This window comes from Meles meles, chromosome 4, assembly GCF_922984935.1.
Source record: "Meles meles chromosome 4, mMelMel3.1 paternal haplotype, whole genome shotgun sequence".
Classification (NCBI taxonomy): domain Eukaryota; kingdom Metazoa; phylum Chordata; class Mammalia; order Carnivora; family Mustelidae; genus Meles; species Meles meles.
This window is the reverse complement of record NC_060069.1, coordinates 81,583,266-81,604,362: the sequence shown is the minus strand read 5'-3', so window position 1 is coordinate 81,604,362 and position 21,097 is coordinate 81,583,266. Positions and strand designations below refer to the sequence as shown.

At 41.3% G+C, this 21,097-nt stretch overlaps 1 protein-coding gene across 4 annotated transcripts in view; it reads right to left on the bottom strand.

Moving 5' to 3' along the window:
- The window catches only part of PLCH1 (phospholipase C eta 1), a 213,571-nt gene that overhangs the window by 165,340 nt on the left and 27,134 nt on the right, over window positions 1-21,097 (bottom strand). For all 4 annotated transcript variants that reach the window (XM_046001927.1, XM_046001928.1, XM_046001929.1 and 1 more), the window contains one exon: window positions 18,474-18,592. In XM_046001927.1, the coding sequence (XP_045857883.1) occupies window positions 18,474-18,552 (79 nt within the window). In that variant the 5' untranslated portion in view covers window positions 18,553-18,592. The remainder of the gene's footprint in view (window positions 1-18,473; window positions 18,593-21,097) is intronic.

The following is a 21,097-nucleotide window of genomic DNA, read 5'->3' as shown; positions in this document are numbered from 1 at the left end:
AAGGCCTTATCAATTTTAAATTTACTTAAGTTGATAACTTTGTGTCATGATTATATAAGGTAATATCCCTATCCTTAGGGCATATACACTGAGGTATTTAGGAGCAGAGGTCCATGAGGCATAAATTTATTCTCAAATTATTAAAAAAATTTACTGTGCATGTGTATGTGTAAGGAGTGAGTGTGCAAGTCTGTAATGAGAAAGCAAATGGTATAAAGATTAACAATAAGTAAATCTGGACAGATGAAGTTTCTTTGTTGTATTCCTATTTTTACGACTTTTCTGTGAGGATAAAATTATTTCCAAAGAAAAAGTGTCCATCACATATAGATCCCATGTGAGCTTTGGGGGAGCAGAGAGGGAGGAGGAGAGTAACAGCAAAAGAGAGGCAAGGCTGAAACTCTCTACAGATGAGGACCATTTCTACTTTGTTAACTGCCGAATCCCCAGCATAGAACCTAGGTCAACAAACATTGAAGGCAGGAAGCAGAAAAGGAAGCAACGCCCTGTGCTCAGACTAGCTTGGGGAATAAGGACCCCAGGCAGGAACAGATGGCTGATAGTTACACCAGCACTTGGGAACCAACAAGCTGCCTCTATTTAGCATGAGACCAAGAAGTGTGTGAATATAGGCACACAGTGTGGCGTGGTGTATACCACACCCTGCACCAGAGACTTCGTTCTTGTCACCTGCTAACAGTTCAGGTAAACTCACCTCAGGCCCGCCATTTCACCTCCCACACCTCAGGAGCCTCCCTGACGGAATGTAGGAGGTCACTAATTGGTTCACTGACTGGACGTCTCTCACATGCCAGGCTCTAAAGTCATGTTCCCTGTTCTCTAGATCTTTCATTCTAGAAAGATCTCGCAAGCTGGCTGCATTAAATAATTTTCTTGAGATCCTTGAGTTCTTTTCCAGCCCTGAAAATTCTACACAACAATTTCAGGGCTTTTAGTTCCAAAATAGCATGGATATTATTGTATAACCACCCTCTAAAGGACTCATAGAAAATGCATATTCTCCTAAAGGTGAAAATATATTCAAGATGGCCTATGTTTAACTTTAAAAAAAAAAGAAAAAAGTACACATGGGCAGTGAAATGGTTGGGAGCATACACAAATAAGCCTTCTGCCAAGAATCAAGTGGATTTTTGGCAGCCAAGATTCTTGTTCCTTGACAAGGTATACAAATAGTAAGAATTTCAAAAATCTAGTAAAGCTCTGTAGCAAAAAAAAAAAAAAATTATAAAACACAGAAATGCTTTTAAAGCGATAAATTTATCAATGAGAAAATAACTATGAAGTGCAGATTAATGATTAGTATTAAAATTAAAACATCAAAAGTATTTTAATTTTCTGCTTCATTAGTTCTTCTCATTCAGTCAACTAGCACAAAAATGGTTACAAAGGCTAATTTTGTTAAACACCTTAGAGAAAAGAGGAAAGAATTGCTTCTTCATGAATACTAAGATGATAAAATAAGAAACCAAGAACACTTTATCTCTTTATATAAATTAATCTAATTTAGAAATAAATTAGTTCTATACTATATGCAGAACTTGTTACGTATCCAAGAAAAAAATGTTACATGACTAGCATCATGGTACCTATAGTTGCCAGATATTAAACCTCTGCACTGATTTATATTATTTAGGACAAATGGTAAGGGATAGGGGATCAAAAATATAATTAAAGATTCAGAATAAGAGGCTTATGAGAATATTATTTCCCAGATGGTTTCTCAGGAGCCAAAATAGGAACATCCATCTAAGAAAGCTGGTCTCAAACACAGGCCGCAAATTGAGATACTAAGTATTTGTCCTTCAAAAACCATCCTCCAGACCCGGAATTCACGAAGATCTGGGTACCGCATTATTTTCTGGTAGATGCAGAGAGGGCCCACCTCAGCAAGGTGACTTCCACAAGTAAAGGCCATTCATCTGTGGTTTTACAGGACAGCAGCTTTAAGAGCTTTATCCTTAGAAATGAAAAAGTTCTAAATGTCCTTCGGATTCATGGAGTCAACGCTTTACCAGACAGTAAATTACCAGATAGTGAAATTTTTTCCTGTTCTAAATGCTACATGGATTATATTACTCTGTTTGTAAAGTTCAGCACCTGGCTCCCCACAGAGAGTTCATAATCACTTTTTAGCTACAAAGACACACACAAAAGTCAGTTGGAGGCCACCAGGTAGAGAGAGTCCTCTGTCATGGAACCCTGTTGCCCTCAGCGATGCGCCAAACGGGGCCAAGGCCCAGAACATTCTGCCCTATAGCAGCTTTAAAGTGAGTATCTTCGTACTCACCTGGCCAATACACAGAGACTTTGAAATGGTTGCAAGTAAAACTCCTTTTATGTCACAATATTCCAATGCTATTAAGATCGAACCAGTTCTAATAATCAGAAAAAGCAGAGACTTACAAGATTTATCCCACAGAAAACCCACTTAGCATTTCATAATGCTTAGCTCAGATCATGAAGGCCGGCTGAGGTGGAATGGAAAAAGCCTGGCATTTAGAATTAACTCTCCCAAGAGCTGATTGGTATGAAGAGGCACCAGTCACCTTCTTTTCTATAAAAGGGGACCGGTTTTAGTCAGAGGTTCACATCAGATAAATAAATAAATAAATAAATAAATAAATAAATAAATAAAATCTTTAAAAACAAAAACAACGAATCCTTCAGTCAGATGGCTTCCCAAGTCCTTCCTGGTTCTGATGCATCAGGCATCACTGCAGACCAGGGTACAGCTTATGTCCTTAGCTGTACCTTCCTAGGTTTTAGACATAGGAAGTTCACATTTTTTAAGTCCATTCTACAAAGAAAATTACAGCCCTCATGTCTCCCATTTGGAAATCTGAGCGTTGGGATAGCCTTTGGGGTCTCTGGCTTTAGCTATTCCCCTCACACATGTTTCCACTCTCTAAATGTGTTGTTTGGTGGGCAACAGTTCTTCCCTTCCCCTTAACTCCCTGCTCTCCAACCTGTTCCTTGGAGGCAAGAACTAACCCCTCGTGCCCAAGGGCTCACACGCAAGCCCAGTGGATCTCTCTGAGAAGCGCTGCTTCCATTTCAGAGTGTAGACAACCTGGGAATCTTGTTAAAATGCAGAGTTCAATTCAGGATTTCCAACACACTCCCAAGGACTGCTCCATTTCCAACCAGTTCCCAGCCCCCACACCTACCTGGTTCTCTAATGTGCCCTTCTCCGCCTAAAGGCAACTCACATTGGTGGCTCTGTGGAGTCCTTTAGTGGCCTCTAGAGGGTCTTAAAGCTCTTCTAAAACACTCAAACCCACATCTGAGTTGTTTTAAAAGAAACAAGTTTGTATAACACATCATTGTACCACCATGGAAGAAGAAGCAGCTGACAAACCTGGGTTTGAACACCATCATCTAACAATGTGTTTTGCTAATTGTTTACCTGAGTTTTAGCTGTAAAACTGTCTTGTTGAAAGACTCAAAAGAGATTAGCTGGAAAAACAACCACCATTGCCAATTCTAGAGGCAACTTTGATTCAGGATCAACCCTAAAATTTCCTGATGGTGCCCCAAGAATAGGCCAGTGTAGAATCCACTGATTCCTCCTGATAGGTCTAAACTTGGTTATCTTAGCATCAGCCCCAAATTCCTCTCTGTGGCCCTCATACAAGCCCACGTACAAAGAAGGAGGTATCATGCAATGTAAGAGTAATCTAAGACAAGATTTCTCCATTCTAACTCTGCAACTTCTAGGAATAACAAAGGGGTCCCCAGCATTGGTTTTCTCTCACACAAAGGAGAACATATGTCTGGCACAGTTTGCCTTCTACAAGAAAATGTGTGCGCTTCTCCAAGTCTCTAGGTACCCCTTTCACCAAGATCGACAGGCGTTACATCTCAGGGTTACATCTGAGCTACTCCAAAATGAAGGCACTGTTCCCGCAATTCCTGTGTTTCATATTTATTTCTGTATCAACTCTTTAATTATCCTGCTGTGAACTGTGTAGTCCTCATCATGGATTAATCAAAACAAAATGCTATTTTTATATTCTTTGTTGCCTGTTCTTAAGAACCTTTCCAAAGTATTTCTGTTCACCACCAGGAGGCCGTGGATAACACTATGAGATCAGTTAATGCTCAAAGGTTTATTTCTGTATCATGTAACAAACAGATCTATTGGCTATGAGACAAACTACATTTTAAGGACACTAAGAAAACATGGTATTAAAAAGAATATGAGGGGCACCTGGGTGGCTCAGCTGGTTAAGCATCTGCCTTTGCCTCAGGTCATGAGCTCCAGGTCATGATCTCCAGGTCCTGGGATGGAACCCCATGTCGTGGGGCTCCCAGCTCAGTGGGGAGTCAGTTTCTCCCTCTGCCTCTCCCCCTGTTTGTGTCCTCTCTCCCTCTGAGATGAATAAAAACTTTAAAAATAAATTAACAAATAAATAAAATATGAAATAAATCTGTTAAGAAAGAAAATACTGATATGAAGGTGAGCATAATGTAAACTAATACCTGATATAGTGGACCCATGGATGTTTCAGTCAATCAGCAACCTCACCCCTCCCAGTGCATCAAAATCACTTAAAGATAAACAGATTAGAGATGCAGAGGTATAGGTATATATACACAGATAAAAAATTAGATATAAGGAAAGAATGAATGAATGAATGAATGAAGACATCTTGGTCCCACACCCAAGAGATTATATTACAAGACTGGAGTAGAACCCAACCATCACTATTTTTTAAGCACCCCAGAAGTTGCTGATGTATAACCAGAGTTGAGAATTGCTACTTAATGTTTGGTTGTTAAATCATTTTAAGAAAGTGCAGGCATAAAACACATGCCGAGAGGTGCCTGGCTGGCTCAGCAGGTAGAGCATTCATGCGGCTCTTGATCTCAGGGTTGTGAGTTCAAGCCCCGCATTGGGCATAGAGCCTGATTAAAATAAATAAAATAAAACGAAACACATACTGAGATTATCGATTGTTTTTCCTGTTTCTTTGGTCTTTTCTGTACTCTCCAGCTCTCTTACAGTGAGCCTATATTGCTATCATCATAAAAATAAAGTGAAAAAAAAAATTTTAAAGAAAACCAGCATCCCCAAATCCCAAGCATAAATGACCCTTCTCCATTTTCCTTTTCCTGCTTCCTCTATACTCACACTATTTGTATCCAGAGCCTTCTTATTAAATGTCCCTCTTCCCATACTTTTAAGATTTAATACAATATAGGCTATCACAGAAAATAACCCTTATCGAACTCATGAATACTGTGGCTCTGTTGAGACTATGTATTTGTCACCTTAAGCCTGGGGTTTTCAACCCACCAGAATCTAATTGGTTGCCCAATGGCGTCTCCTGGGGAGTTCTAAAACTTCTCCGACACCCTGGCCACACCCCAGACCAATTAGGTCAGAATCTCGGAGGGGGTCGCACACAACAGTTTCATATCCCCAGGTGATTCCAATGTGCAGACAAGGCTGGGAACCACCGGCTCTGAGAGTTAATTAATACGAATCTCCACACGCAGAGATAAGCTCCTGCGAGATTAAAAGCACAATACCTAGAAATTCTTACACCGGTGTAATTTCAAAGAATGGTCATTTGTGAATGTACATCAGTGTTTGATTTCAAGTTAGCAAGGAATAAAAATAGGCACTAAATAATAAATGTTCACCGTTCTCCCTTCTAATTGAGCATAAGTCGCCATCTTTTATATTTAAATACAAAAAATTCAAACTCTGTGATATGGCACATATTCTGACCAAGATCAGAAATAGGCAGAACAAAATTGGACCAAAAAAATGTTTTCACAAATTCTACATTTATCTTACCCATGTAGGTGCTATTTCTGAGTAACTTTGCATCCTGGAAGTCAGGAGCATACTCTTATATTGCTTGGGGACTCTTAGATGAAAGGCCTAGATGCTAACCACTTTTCTTGTTTGTAAATCTGAAATAAAAGTGCATTTCCTTAAGTTTTAAAGACGCCCTATGCTGTTTGATTATTCTTCTCAGGTACCCCCAGGCCTCCTAACCTCCTCTTTTACTGAGGAAACTGGTGTTTTTGTTTTGGAGCAGGTCTACGTGATCCTCTCTGGGGCTAAGAATTAGCCCACAGACAACACTCACTTCTGCGGACTGAAGATTTTTTAGATACAGGCAGCAGAGAATTTTAACAGTATGCAAAACACTGCAATTAGGCAGGTTTTACTGATAGTGTTATTTTAAGTAGTGAAACCTCCATATTCAGAGTTGAATAAACTCAACACACATATAACCAACACGGAAATTCCGGAAAGCAGTATTAAATGAATGCAAAAGGTCCAAAATTCTTTTAAAGAAGTGAGTTTGTCCTTTTCCATTTCAAGACATGATACGTTTGTAATCATCTTTTCTAAAGCACACTAGGATTCTCAGCAGAAGTGGCCTTTTCCCTCTCAATCTCGGGAAGAGATGGTTCATGGGTATTCTTTTGTTCTCCACAGCAAAAGCATGAGCAAAGGAAAGAAGAGGGATGGCAGCCAGAGGACGGATACATTCCAGAGCACAAAGAATAGGAGCCAAATTTAGAGTGCAAAACTAATGACAGAGTAGATGGTTCTTATCTCCCTTCTTAAAGGAATAAATTCATTCAGCAGTATTTTACTGAGCATCTACTATAATGCACGCAGTGAACTCTACTACGTACTGGAGATAGACGTCAAAAAAGTCTCCATTCTCCTGGAACTTAGAAGGAATGGGGGGACAGAAGTTAAACTGGTTTTCATAAAACTGCTGTATTACAACAGTGATAAGGCAGTGAGACCACAGCATAGGGTGACAGGAGAGCCTAAAACAGGGGTCAGGCCTAGGCTGGGAGGTCAGAAAGGCTTCCCTGCAGAAAGGACCTTCACTGTGGGGTCAGAGGGAGGAGTTGAAAGCTAGACAAGTGAAGAAGAAGTAAGTTTTGTGAGCGAAGAACGCAAAGGTCAGCAGAGCCGCAGCATAATGAGGGAGGGGGAGAGTAGGTTGAGGCCGGCGAGGCTGACAGGCATCAAGGAGGGAGTTCTGGGTCTGGTGGGTGGGGTCTCAGGACCTGGACAGCATCAGAGGTGTCAGGTGAGAGGGTAGACATCGGGGTAAGGAGCACCAAGGGGCTGTCTAAGCCAGGGTGCACTCTTGGGAGTCACCAGCGTGAGGACGGGAGTGAAAGCTGTGGGAGGGTGAAACCACTTCACACTAGGCCAACGAGCCTTAAATGTGAAATCTGAATACCCCTTTGACACCAAGAGTTGGAACTTATAATAACCTCAGACATACTGGCTGAGAGAAACGAGTCCTAAGAACATACAAAGTATCACAGGGCCTCTGGGATGACTTTTCATTTACACAGTACAAAGGGACAAACTTGCATTTTTTTAACCTCTGTTTTGATAGACGTGAAATAGGAAGGTTTTGTGACTACAAATGCAATCACTAATAATGATTACTGTGGTCCAAGAAAAAAAAAAACCTGGATCTTTTGTGCAACTAAATGAAATAATTATGTTGTCCTAAAAGAACCCTGAATCTACTCATAGAAAGACATTTCATCCTCCCATCAATCTCTGCGCATATATTAGGCACAGAGTAGGAAAAGACAATTGGGAAAATGAGAGAGCAGGGGAAAATTAATTATAATTATGGAAATGCAGCTTAAAGAACAAAGGCTTAAATTTGTAACACCGGTCTAAGGGGAAATAATTCTCATAAGCACCATTTAAAACGTGAGAAGTCTGCAAATCTGAAGGAAACGTTGACTGTTTATTAGACATGTTATTTCTTCTTTCTAATTTAGTAATCAGAAAATTGGTATTCCCAAGCATAAAGGAATAAAACAATCAAGGGCCTTTCTGCTTGGCTGGACTCCCAACGGCCACGGTTTAAGAGAAAGAACTTGAGTCCAACAGGAAAGGCCTGCCATGGTTCTCACTTAAAGGCAACGGGCTCATTACTTCTTTTTTTTTTTTGCTTTCCATAATTTAACTTTTATTGAAACATAAGTAGTAATTACAGTTGATGATTATGTTTATCTATTTAATAAAAGCATATTAAAAATTATAATTAAAAAAGCTAGGTTCTAAATTAATTATACCTATGACCATAATCAACTATTTTTAAAGATTATTTATAGTTTATGTATTTATTTAACAGAGAGCGAGAGATCACAAGTAGGCAGAGAGGCAGACAGAGAGAGCGGAAGAAGCAGGCTCCCCGCTGAGCAGAGAGCCCGATGCGGGGCTCAATCCCAGGACCCTAAGATCATGACCTGAGCCAAAGGCAGAGGCTTAACCCACTGAGCCACCCAGGTGCCCCTAATCAACTTCTTTTTTTTTTTTTTTTTAGTTTTATTTTTTCAGTGTTCCAAGATTGTTTATGCACCATACCTAGTGCTCTGCTCTACGTGCCCTCCATAATCCCACCACCAGGCTCACCCATTCCCTGAAACCCATTCTTTCTAAAACCCTCAGTTTGTTTCTCAGAGTCAACAGTCTTCTCATGCTTCGTCTCCCCCTCCGATTTCCCTCAATTCACTTTTCCTTTCCTTCTCCTAATGTCCTCCATGTTATTCCTTATGCTCCACGAGGAAGTGAAACCATATGATAATTGACTCTCTCGGTTTGACTTATTTCACTCAGGGTAATCTCCTCCACCCCATACATGTTGATACAAAAGTTCAGTATTCATCCTTCCTGATGGAGGCATAATACTCCATTATATATATTTACCATATCTTCTTTATCCATTCATCTGTTGAAGGGCATCTCAGATCTTTCCACAGTTTGGCGACTGGCCATTGCTGCTATGAACATTGGGGTACAGATGGCCCTTCTTTCCACTACAACTGTATCTTTGGGATAAATACCCAGTAATGCAATTGCAGGGTCATAAGGTAGCTCTATTTTTAATTTCTTAAGGAATCTCCACACTGTTTTCAAAGTGGCCGCACCAACTTGCTTTCCTAACAACAGTGTAAGAGGGTTCCCCTTTCTCCACATCCTCTCCAACACTTGTTGTTTCTTGTCTTGTTAATTTTGGCCATTCTAACTGATGTAAGGTAGTATCTCAATGTGGTTTTGATTTGAATTTCCCTGATGACTAACGATGATGAACATTTTTTCATGTGTCTGTTAGTCATTTGTCTTCTTTGGAAAAGTGTCTGTTCATGTCTTCTGCCCATTTTTTGATGCAATTATCTGTTTTTTGGGTGCTGAGTTTGAGGAGTTCTTTATAGATCTTGGGTATCAGCCCTTTGTATGTAGTGTCATTTGTGAATATCTTCTCCCATTCCGTGGGTTGCCTCTCTATTTTATTGACTGTTTCCTTTGTTGTGCAGAACCTTTTGATCTTGATGAAGTTCCAAAAGTTCATTTTTGCTTTTGTTTCCTTTGCCTCTAAAGACATGTCTTGAAAGAAGATGCTGTGGCCGATGTCGAAGAGGTTACTGACAGGCTCGTTACTTCTAACTACTAAAGCTAAATAAAGCTTCAAAGACTGAACGTTGTTACTTCTCATCCATGTGGGCTTCCCAAATATCCGGACCTTCTGTTTGCCATTTTGCACTCTACCCACATCTTTTCGTCCCCTTGTCATTAGAGAATGTGAGTAGCCCCGACATAGAAAGCATAACAAGAAAGATCACAGTGGATTCAGTTACTCAGCAAAATCTCCCCGTCATTAGATTCCCGAATGGGGAAAAGAGGCTAAGACAACTCAGCACAGACTTATATGAGTCTAGATCATTGCTTGGTTCTGATCAACCCAGCTACGGAAACTTGCACAAAGCAAGTACAATGAAGAACACCAGAACCTCTGGGGAAATTAAGTCACCCAAATTCAAAATCTGAGTGGGCAAACTCCAGAGTGGACTGGCTGTGGAGGGGTCCAAGGAGAAATATCAGGGGTTAAGGGGATAGCATTCCATCCATTCAAAGTCACATTCCCTGATCCCCTATTGTGTGTACAGCCTCAAGCCTGGAGTACCAGGATGGCAGTCTTGAGGAATGAAATCAGAGGAAGTACCCCTCACCCCTAGAGACAAGCAGGAAAAGAGCTACCAAAGAATGATTCAGAGATTTCTATAGGCTTGTGGGAGTCACCCATGTAACAGTGTGAGAAGAGACAAAAGAGACTATAGTCAGTAGGTCTGGGAAGAGCAGGCTGCATGACACCTTGTGAACAAACACAGAGATAAGAAAAGGGCCAGGACCAGACAGTTGCCCCAGTGTCCCGGGGAAAGGGAAGCCCACACCTCAGCCAGAGGAAATTCGGAAGGGACAATGCGTGGGGCTAAAGGGAGCCAGCAGGTCCTCTCTGAAAGAGTCCCTGGTGGGGGGCCAAGTGAAATTAACATTCACAGAGGATGGATCCAGAGGGAGTCTGGATCACCTCCCCGCCACTGACATACAAATCGGGTGCCCAGCTGTGGCTTTTAGAACTTTGCTTTCCATCTCTCTTCCTTCTACCAAAACCTGAAGAGCCAGGCCTGAATTCCTCCTCAAGGGGAAGACTTATCGCAGAGTTCCCTGAGTCTCCACCCTCAAACCCCAACAGGCAGCTCAGGCCTGTGCTGGGGGTTAGGAAGGAGATGGAACATGAAGGAGTTTGAGATGAATGTTGTAAATTAGATTAGACGCTCAACAACCAAAACGTAGTCAGAAAGTAATAGAATCTGCCCAAGATGTTGCAAAGAGTACTTTTTTAAAAGCATTTGTTGGAGGGCACTTGGGTACCTCGGTGGGTTAAAGCCTCTGCCTTCGGCTCGGGTCATGATCCCAGGATCCTGGGATGGAGCCCTGCATCGGGTTCTCTGCTCCACAGGGAGCCTGCTTTCTCTTCTCTCTGTGCCTGCCTCTTTGCCTACTTGTGATCTCTGTCAAATAAATAAATAAAATATTTTTTAAAAAATAAAATAACAAAAAAAAAATAAAAAAAAAAATAAAATAACAGCATTTGCTGGAGATGGCACCTGGGTGGCTCAGCTATTGAGATCATCTGCCTTAGGTCCTGGGGTTGAGCCCTGTGCCAGGCTTCCTGCTTGGCGGGGAAACCTGCTTCTCCCTCTCCCACTCCCTCTGCTTGTGTTCCCCCCACCGCTTGCTGTCTCTCTCTCTCTCAAACAAATAAATAAAATCTTATTTTTTAAAAAAAAGCGCAATCATTGGAGAAAAATGAAACAATTTCCTGTATATGCTAGTCAATTGAGAATATGCCATAAACCAGCCACAGATGGAATGTCCATCATAGAGAAATACAAAAAAGAAATGAACCTCAAATTTTAAAATATAAAGTAAGTAGCATTTCATTGAGCGTTTCCTTGAAAATTTTTCTGCAAATCCAGGAAATGAAGGAATAGCACATGTTCCCAAAAAGCTAAAAAACCATTTTGTTTCATATCGGCTCACATTAAAAGGTTATTTCTGTTGTGTTATAACGAGTACGTAAGTATCCACTTTTGTAAGGCTGGCTGTAATTTATACCGACAACGGAAAGAGGAAAGTGCTTAAATCAATTTGGTCAGTTAATTCACAGCAAATTCTCCAATGACCCTCCACTTAAAGTGGGATGAGGAGAGAAGGTTAAAAATCAAATAAAAAATTTTTAAACACAAGCACTTAGAAAGAAGTGTTTAAGTCGTTTGTCCTAAATTATGGCATTTTGCTGACATGGCAACTTGATCCCAGAGGGAGAAACTCACCCAAAGCAACTCAGCTGGAGGGCAGCCCCCGCAACATGCCACACCTTGGTCAGGCTCGTCCTGCTTCTGCCCAGGCCTTTAGTAACACTGGCATATTTGCGAGGGGCACCAGATCATCACAGACCTGAAGGCATACCTCACTAGATGCCTTCTGCCTTGGTGGCCATCCTTTGGGGATGAGGGATGGGGAAGGGGAGACTTGAGAAGTGGGCTAAAGAGGAATTTACTGGGGGAGGCTGTTCCAGAATTACTTCTATTATAAAAACGACTTGGGGCACCTGAGTGGCTCAGTGGATTAAAGCCTCTGCCTTTGGCTCAGGTCATGATCTCGGGGTCCTGCGATCAGGCCCCACATCAGGCTCTCTGCTCGGCGGGGAGCCTGTTTCCCCCTCCCTCTCTCTGCCTGCCTCTCTGCCTATTTGTGATTTCTGTCTGTCAAATAAATAAATAAATAATCTTTTAAAAAATGAATAAATAATAAAATAAAAATGACTCAATACATTTTCTCCCTAATGACCTATCTTCTTTTTTTTCCCACCCTCTCTCTCAACTCATGCTTGACATTTTTTGCATGCAGTGTTACTCTCCCAAGAGACAACACTTTTTTTTAAGTAATCTCTATGCCCAGTGTGGGGCTTGAACTCATGACCTCAAGATCAAGAGTTGCACACTCTACCAACTAAGCCAACCACACACTCCCAAGAGATAATACTTTTCATCTTAATGATGCTTGCAAAATTTTGACTGTCATTGCATTAATAGTAATTCTATGTGTACTCACATTTTCTGGACCTAGAAGATGTTTATACAATCATTGGATGGAAAAGCTAAGCTTAGAAATGACACTAATATAAAATCTAGTAATGCCCCCAAGCCCCAGAAGCTGCTGCTGAATTCATAATGCGTTAATAAAACAGCCTCATTAATGAGAACCATAATTTCCTTCTGCGTAATTTCATTGTCCTTTCATATACACCACGCAGGACCTGGCATTCTTCCTTAGTTTTCCAGTATAGATGGAATTCCAGTGTAGGGGGAGTAAACGCCTCCATTCTTCTTTTTTGAATATAAAGACATTTGTCCCGAAAGCTTGCTTATCAGTCCTCACTACTAGTTCTGACCTCTCCATGGTCAGAACTCACGGGTGCTTATGGCGCATGCATGCTTGGACGTGCACGTGTGCACGCTCACACACACACATCTTCTCCCTAAAGAGAAATGTAATGTTCTGCCAGTGCAAAACTAACTACAAAGTTTACAGTCAAAAGAGAATCTTACCTCCTTTTGATGACCATTGTTCCAGCCTTTCCTTCCTGCATCCTGGCCTGAAGGACACTCTCATTCACTACATACCCATTCTGATGTCTGACTACACAGGGACCTCAAGCGCTGTTGCTAGTGGGAACTTTGGAAGCTGGCAAAACTCTCACTTTAGAGAGAGGGAAACTGAGGACCCCCCAAGGGGACAAAGGCAACACAAGTTAGTAGTGAAACTAGAAACAGAACTAGTCTCCAGGATCCCACTCAAGCCTACTTTCTTTTACAAACTGGTAGTCAAGTTTCTAAACTCCATCACCGAGTAGGTCTCTGGCCAAGAAAGGGAGGTCAGATGAAAAGCAATTCATTACATTAATTAACTAAGTTAATTAGTTGCATTAGAGGGTTGCTTGAGGCAAAGTAAGAGTACATATAAGGCACTTTTTGAAAAGACGTATTACACACTTAAAAAGAGAACTATCCTTTGCGACGACGTGGATGGAACTAGAGCATATCATGCTTAGTGAAATAAGTCAATTGGAGAAAGACAACTATCATATGATCTCCCTGATATGAGGAAGTGGAGATGCAACATGGGGGGTTAGGGGGATAGGAGAAGAATAAATGAAACAAGATGGGATTGGGAGGGAGACAAACCATAAATGACTCTTAATCTCACAAAACAAACTGGGGGTTGCTGGGGGGAGGTGGGATTGGGAGAGGGGGAGGGGGCTATGGACATTGGGGAGGGGAGGCGAACCATAAGAGACTATGGACTCTGAAAAACAACCTGAGGGTTTTGAAGGGTCAAGGGTGGGAGGTTGGGGGAACAGGTGGTGGGTAATAGGGAGGGCACGTTTTGCATGGAGCACTGGGTGTTGTGCAAAAACAATGAATACTGTTACGCTGAAAAAAATAAATAAAATGGAAAAAAAAAAGAGAGAACTATCCTTCACTCTATCCACAGGTAGTAAGAGAGACTCATAATTGAGTTCAAAACCTTTCTACTCTAGATTTGTGATGGTCATTCAGAAACATTCGCTATAACATGATAACAACAGAAATAAATATCAGTGTAAGTTGGAATGATACCATAATAATTTATAGGAAAGCAATTAATAATTCTTTCCAACATCACAATTATAACCAGCAGTGCATAAAAACAAAAATTAAGTCACCTCTAAATTTATTCTATTAAGGAACTCAAATGTGTGGAAAAAGGTATGTGCATAAAGAATTATATATATTAATTGCAAATACATTGATTACTGGGTTTAAGAATCTGTCCCAGGTCAGAAAAAAATGTCACAATTCACTACAACCAAGAGAAACAGGAGACAGTGTAGGTAACTTTCAAGTAAGAATAATTCATGGGAGTACAATCTGTTAAAACAAGATTCCAAGGCACATGCCTGGCTCTGTTAGTAGAGCAGGTGATTCTCGATCTCGGGGTTACGAGTTCGAGCTCCAAACTGGGTATAGAAATTGCTTAAAAATAAAATCTTAAAAAAAAAAAAAAACCAAGATTCATATAACACAAATCATTCTTTGCCCAAGTTTTTTCCCCCCTATTTCAAACATAGCAGGTGAATAAAAGCCAAATACAGACAAACCTCAGTGATTAGTTTCTTCAGTAGGTACACAGTCCCTTTGGATCATTAGATTCCCTAAAAATCTGGGCAAAGGACAGATGAGTGGGAAATAAAAAACAGCTTTTCATAATTCCTATCAGGGCTGCTCTCATCACTGAACACAGAACCATGTCAATTCGACCAGGTCATTTTTTGTCAGCCAATATAGATCATTTTTTTAACTTTTCTAGCCATTCCATTCCTACCATTAGGATTGTTGCAAAGAGGAAAGAGAAGATAAAACACTGGACAGAAACAGACTATTAACAGTGTTTCTCTTTGGGTTGTGGGATTGTGGGTAATGAAAGCATACCACCACCTCCATACTCAGAAAATGAGGCTATGAATATGATTTCTGAACTCTGAAACAGTATACAAATGTTACTTTTTGCTTTTTTGTTACTTTTGTAACTTTTTATTACAAATGTTACTCTTTTACTTTTTAAAAAGAATTTTTAAAGATTTTATTTATTTCTTTGTCAGAGAGAGAAAGAGGACAAGCAGGCAGAATGCCAGGCAGAGGCAGAGAGAGAAGCAGGCTCCCCGCTGAGAAAGGAGCCCGATGCTGGAGTCAATCCCAGGACCACGGGATCATGACCTGAACCGAAGGCAGCGGCTTAACCGACTGAGCCACCCAGGCGTCCCTGTTTTACTTTTTTAAAAAAGTGATTTTTTACTTTTATTGATCACTGTAGCCTATATAGTCCATTTTCATGTAGCTCTTTCCTCCTCAGACTACTGCTTAAACCTGTATGTAAGGAGTCCAACCAGCACAATTTGCAGAACAAAGTCTGCATCATCTAAAAGTCTATTATCTTGCAGCAGAAGTGGTTTTTTTCTGTTTATAAGGGAACAGACTTTCTTTTTGTTTTGATTGATTTGGTTAAATGAGAACAGTTCTCAGCATAAACAGGGAGAAACCAAGGTATTAGGTAAAAAGCATCCAAACTCATGTCCCATATTCCAGAAGCCCCTTCCAAAGGTATCAGACATTTCTGACCCAACAGGTCCTGCCTTCTCTCTTCTCTCAGGCACGCTCTGAAATCCTCTACACAGATATTATCTCTAGAGCTCCCCTGGCTTAAAATGTACAAGACTCCTCACAACTCTCCATTAAGTTAAATAAGCTCCTATCTTAACAGACGGACGTTCATTTTTGCAGAGGTAAACAAAGAGGAAGAGTAGAGACATCACTGTTTCCCAAATTAAATATCCTTAGGCATAGAAATCCAAAATGGTATTTTACACTGTCAGAAATACTTGTAACTACTGCTTTATTATAAATGAATACAATCATAAATCTAATTGGCTTTCATCCTTTCAATCTTGGGAAAATCTGGTATCTCTAATTCCTTTGAGAACAGTAGCTCTAACGTGTAAGCAACCAATTCGTATTTTAAGTATTCTACTGCCCCCTTGTGTATCTCGTGTTCAGCGAAAAGGTGCCTCACAAAAATTACTGTTGTAATTCTCAGAAGTACTTTAATAGAATCTCAGGTATTAGAACTATAGACAACCTCGAGATCATCAAGACCAGCAGACTCATTTCACAGGGAGAGAACAAGGCTCTCAAAGGATTATATCATTTGCTCCACATACATAACACAGCTACTTAATAGCAGAGCAAATACTACTGGATCCACCTTAAGCTTCTGAGCGCTGATTTCTCTCCCAAAAGGGAGATAACTGTCTGGAACAAAAGAAATGATGGCATTTTGGAGTTAGAAAGAACAAAGTTTAAAATTCAGATCACCATTTATTTCACAACCTCCCTGAACCTCAGCTTCCTCCACATGAAATGGGATGAACATTAACCAGTGCAAAGGTGTCGAATGAAAGCAATATGAGTGTTCATCAAGACTTCAGCATGCTCTCTCTGTCAAATAAATAAATAAAATCTTTAAAAAAAAAAAAAGACTTCAGCATGATATAATAATATACTAAGCACTAATACAACTATAAAAATACATAGATATAAAATACATACATATAAAATAGATATAAAATACACACATATGTATAAAAATACATACATATCATTAAAGCCTTGGAGATCTCTGGACAAAGCATTCTAAAATACTATATGAAAGCACTTAAATCTGAACTTTGTCTAATCAGGCGCAAAATAAATCTTGAAAAAATAAAGCTACTTTTTCTAGCTCCTGGGTTCTTCACTTATCATATTTATTTTTTTTTATTACAAATAAAAATTTGTAACAGAAAATATGCCACAGCAAATGCCATGTGTGTGTGTTTGTGTGTGTGTGAGAGAGAGAGACGGAGATGAAGGAATGAACAGAAACTTTAGATGAGGTTCACAGAAAAACAGAGTAGAACTCAGGGTCACAGGGTAAGGTCACAACTCCCCTTTGCTAAGGAGTCATTCACCTGCAAGACACTTCAATGCCAGGAGAGCCAGTCTGGAAAGGTAGAGGCAGGATTTAGGTTTGACCTGATAATAATTAACTAGGTCAACTTGGGACAGTCATTTCATCTCTGCTTCCCTTTCTTGACTGTGAGATAAAGTACTCCTTACCCTAGGAAAGTCCTATAGTGGGGTAGCATAATGAATGTGAAAAAAGAAAAAAAAAATTGTAACCTTTAAGTACGTTTTTTTTTTTAAGATTTATTTATTTATTTATTTGACAGACAGAGATCATAAATAGGCAGAAAGGCAGGCAGAGGGAGAGAGGGAAGCAGGCTCCCTGCTGAGCAGAGAACCCAATGCGGGGCTCAATCCCAGGACCCTGGGATCATGACCTGAGCTGAAGGCAGCAGCTTATCCCACTGAGCCACCCAGGTGCCCACCTCTTAAGTACTTTAATAAAGTAAGTAAGGCTGAGCTTCTCTTAAACTTAACTTAAAGCAATAATAAAGCTTTAGTCTGTCACCAAATCAGGAAAGAAGAACTAAACTTGGAAAGTCGAAGGCAGCTGAGATTATAGGATTGTTTTTTTTTTTTTTTTAAGATTTTATTTATTTATTTGACAGAGAGAGAGATCACAAGTAGATAGAGAGGCAGGCAGAGAGAGAGGAGGAAGCAGGCTCCCTGCGGAGCAGAGAGCCCGATGCGGGGCTCGATCCCAGGACCCTGAGATCATGACCTGAGCCGAAGGCAGCGGCTTAATCCACTGAGCCACCCAGGCGCCCCAGATTATAGGATTGTTAAACAGCACTCTGATCCCTGGGAAATTTCTCCCTCTACCCTCCACATTTCCCCCAGCTTTGGATGGAGATTGCTCCAAAAATACTGACCACAAGTAAATCTTTGACTCTTAAATAAATTTCACTCAAGGATATCCCAATAGCAGGATTGACAGAGCTTATCCCTGACTATGTATCACAAAACACACACCCCAGCAGGGGAAAAGCAATTCATCTTAGTTTGCCGGGAAGAATGACGAGTCTCGATTCCTCTCTGATTGCTGGCTGCAGTAAGTGCTGTGAATGGCTCTGTGACCTGACAGTACCATGACATACCATGCTGGTAACAAGCAGACTGATAACTTGCATTTATTAACTGAACACTTACTATGGGTTGAGCCCCGCCCCCCAAAATTTCAGACATCAGGAAGGATAGGATTGGAGTTGGCAGCATAAAGGAGAAAAGGCACTGATCTAAACTAATTTGTAAGGAAGAAAGTGGTAACCCCATTATGGTAATTGGGGCAGGCACATTACTTATACCTGGAGGGGATGAGACCAGTGGATGAGACCAATTTGCTTCTCGGGCAAATTATCCATAAACGAGTTAATTTGAGCTCTTGGTTCGACCCAGCAATGACACCATATTTGCATCCAGAGCGATGGAATAAAAGTGCTGTCAGAAATAAACTAAAAGCTCCAACTTCACAAACTCAAAAGGCAGCTCACCATGAAATACACTGTTGTCCACCAGAAAATGCCTGCGGTACTGCACACAGTTTCTTTTCTCCAAGTTCCAGTAGCTCATTGTCAGGAGATTGCTGGCACAGCATCAAAACCAAATTGCTCTGTCAAGGGAAACAGAGGGAGACAAACATGAGGAAAATGGCAGCCACACGCTCACCGTGGAAACATAATGCATCAGTTACCCAGCATGATGAGGCAACACAGGCCCCATACAACTTCTCCAAACGTGGAACTGGGATCCCCTAAGTCCTAAGAAGTTTCCCACAAGTCTTCCCAGAGGGTAGGACGTCACTTAACACACCACAGACAGTAGCTTTTGCAAATAGCACCTTTTGGGACTCAGTCATTGCCATCTCAAGGGGGAATAAATCTACCACCAGAGAGTAAGTTTCAGGACTGGCTGATGTGCTCCAGGCCTCGCCCATGTTTGGCCAGGACCAAAACCAGGCAAAGCCGATGACTTCTCAGGAAGTTTCATCTCTGGGAGGAGAGGTAACCATCATTCCCAGTTCTTGAATTTTGGCTCGGTAGCCCTCTGGTAGACTGTGCAATCAATCCATAGGCATCTTAGAAATTATAACAATGTCTGTGTAGCCACGGATAAGCCAAAGCAGTAAGAAAGCTTGCCTCCCTCTTTTGGTTTCACTGGTGGCCCATTCAGGACCATTAAGGTCTGGCTCAGCGCACACTACACCCACTGGTGTAAGGAGAACTGGGCACAGGTCTCAAGCCGTGCGGACAAGAAGCGGTGCCGGCCCCGTCAGGCTTGCCCCTGCACAGAGAGCACAATGCTAACTAGAGCAAGCGTTTGAAAAGCAGAGATCTGAGCTGATGAATTAAACTCCTCCAAAAGCTGATGTGCATATCCCTGAACAAGGCCCCCATTGTTCACAGGATTTGGCTAAAGCAACTTTTCAGAATTCCAGCTCCTTTCCTGGTCACAGAATAAAGCCAGGCAACACCAGGCGGGGCTGGCATGAAGGAAAACCCACAGGTGGGAAACGATTTGTTATCTGTCCTATTAGAACAATGTAGAGTTTTGTAAAGATACTCCAGGATGAAGTCAGCCACTTGGTGAAAAAAATAAGTTATCAGAGCTTTGTCTGTTCATCAATGGAACAATTGGTGAAGGCTCCTAACGCTTTTGCCAGAGCTTCTCCTTGGCTCAAAGGCTCCTTCTTAACCCTCTCCAGCAGCAATCTTACCTGACTCCAACCTATCCATTTTTTTTCTGGCTTTCATGTTTCATTCCCATCTGGCTAAGTCTGGCTGTCGCTCCTACTTCCTCAGGCTGAAGAAGAGTCCCACCAGGGGTGCCTGGGTAGCATCTGCCTTTGACTCAGATCTTGACCCCAGAGTCCTGGGATCGAGTCCCACATCAGGCTATCTGCTCAGCGGGGAGCCTGGTTCTGCTGCTCCCCCTGCTTGAGCTTGCTCGCTTGCTCTCTCTCTGTCAAATAAATAAACTCTCTAGGGACGCCTGGGTGGCTCAGTCAGTTAAGCCAGTGCCTTCAGCTCAGGTCATGATCCCGGGTCCTAGGAGAGAGTCCCGCATCGGGCTCACTGCTCAGTGGGGAGCCTACTTCTCTCTCAGCCTCTGCCTGCCTCTCTGCCTGCTTGTGCACTCGCTCTCTCTCTCCCCCCACCCCCTCAACAAATAAGTAAATAAGTAAGTAAATAAATAAATAAATAAACTCTTAAAAAGAAAATGAGTCCCACATATCTAAGTTAAAATCACCTGTGGATCCAACTATAAAAGATGACAGCTAACAGCTGATTATTGGAGATAACATCCCTTCCCACCCAATACCGAATACTACAAAGAGCTCTCCTTTAAAAAAGTATCTTTGCTTATATAAACAATGTAGTTATATATGCTCATTAATTTTTTTTAAAGTCAACAGTGAAATCCATCAAAAATCCTTAAAAATTTAGGGGCACTTGGGTGGCTCAGTTGTTAAGCGTCTGTCTGCAGCTCAGGTCATGATCCCAACATCCTAGGATCGAGCCCCACATCAGGCTCCCTGCTCAGCAGGAAGCCCGCTTTCCCTCTCTTAGTCCCTCTGCTTGTGTTCCCTCTCTCGCTGTCTCTCTGTCAAATAAATCAATAAAATCTTTTTTTTTAAGATTTTATTGATTTGACAGAGAGAGAGAGATCACAAGTAGGCAGAGAGGCAGGCAGAGAGACAGGAGGAAGCAGGCTCCCTGCTGAGCAGAGAGCCCCATGTGGGGCTAGATTCCAGGACCTTGAGATCATGACCTGAGCCGAAGGCAGAGGCTTAACCCACTGAGCCACCCAGGCGCCCCTCAATAAAGTCTTTTAAAAAATAAATCCTTAAAAATTTTAAAACCCTTTTTCCTTCATTCCGTGTCCCTCTCTTAGAATGACCACTTTTGTTTGGTGTATATCATTCCAGTTCATTTTCTATGCATTTACATATATGTATCTGTATGTGTGTATACATGTGTATATAAAATACATATACACACATGCAATTTTAAAGACATCTATATATATTTTTAAATATTTGAGAGAGTGCATGTGCATATAGTGGGGGGAGAGAGAGAATCCTCCAGCAGACTCCCTACTGAGCAAAGAGCCTGAT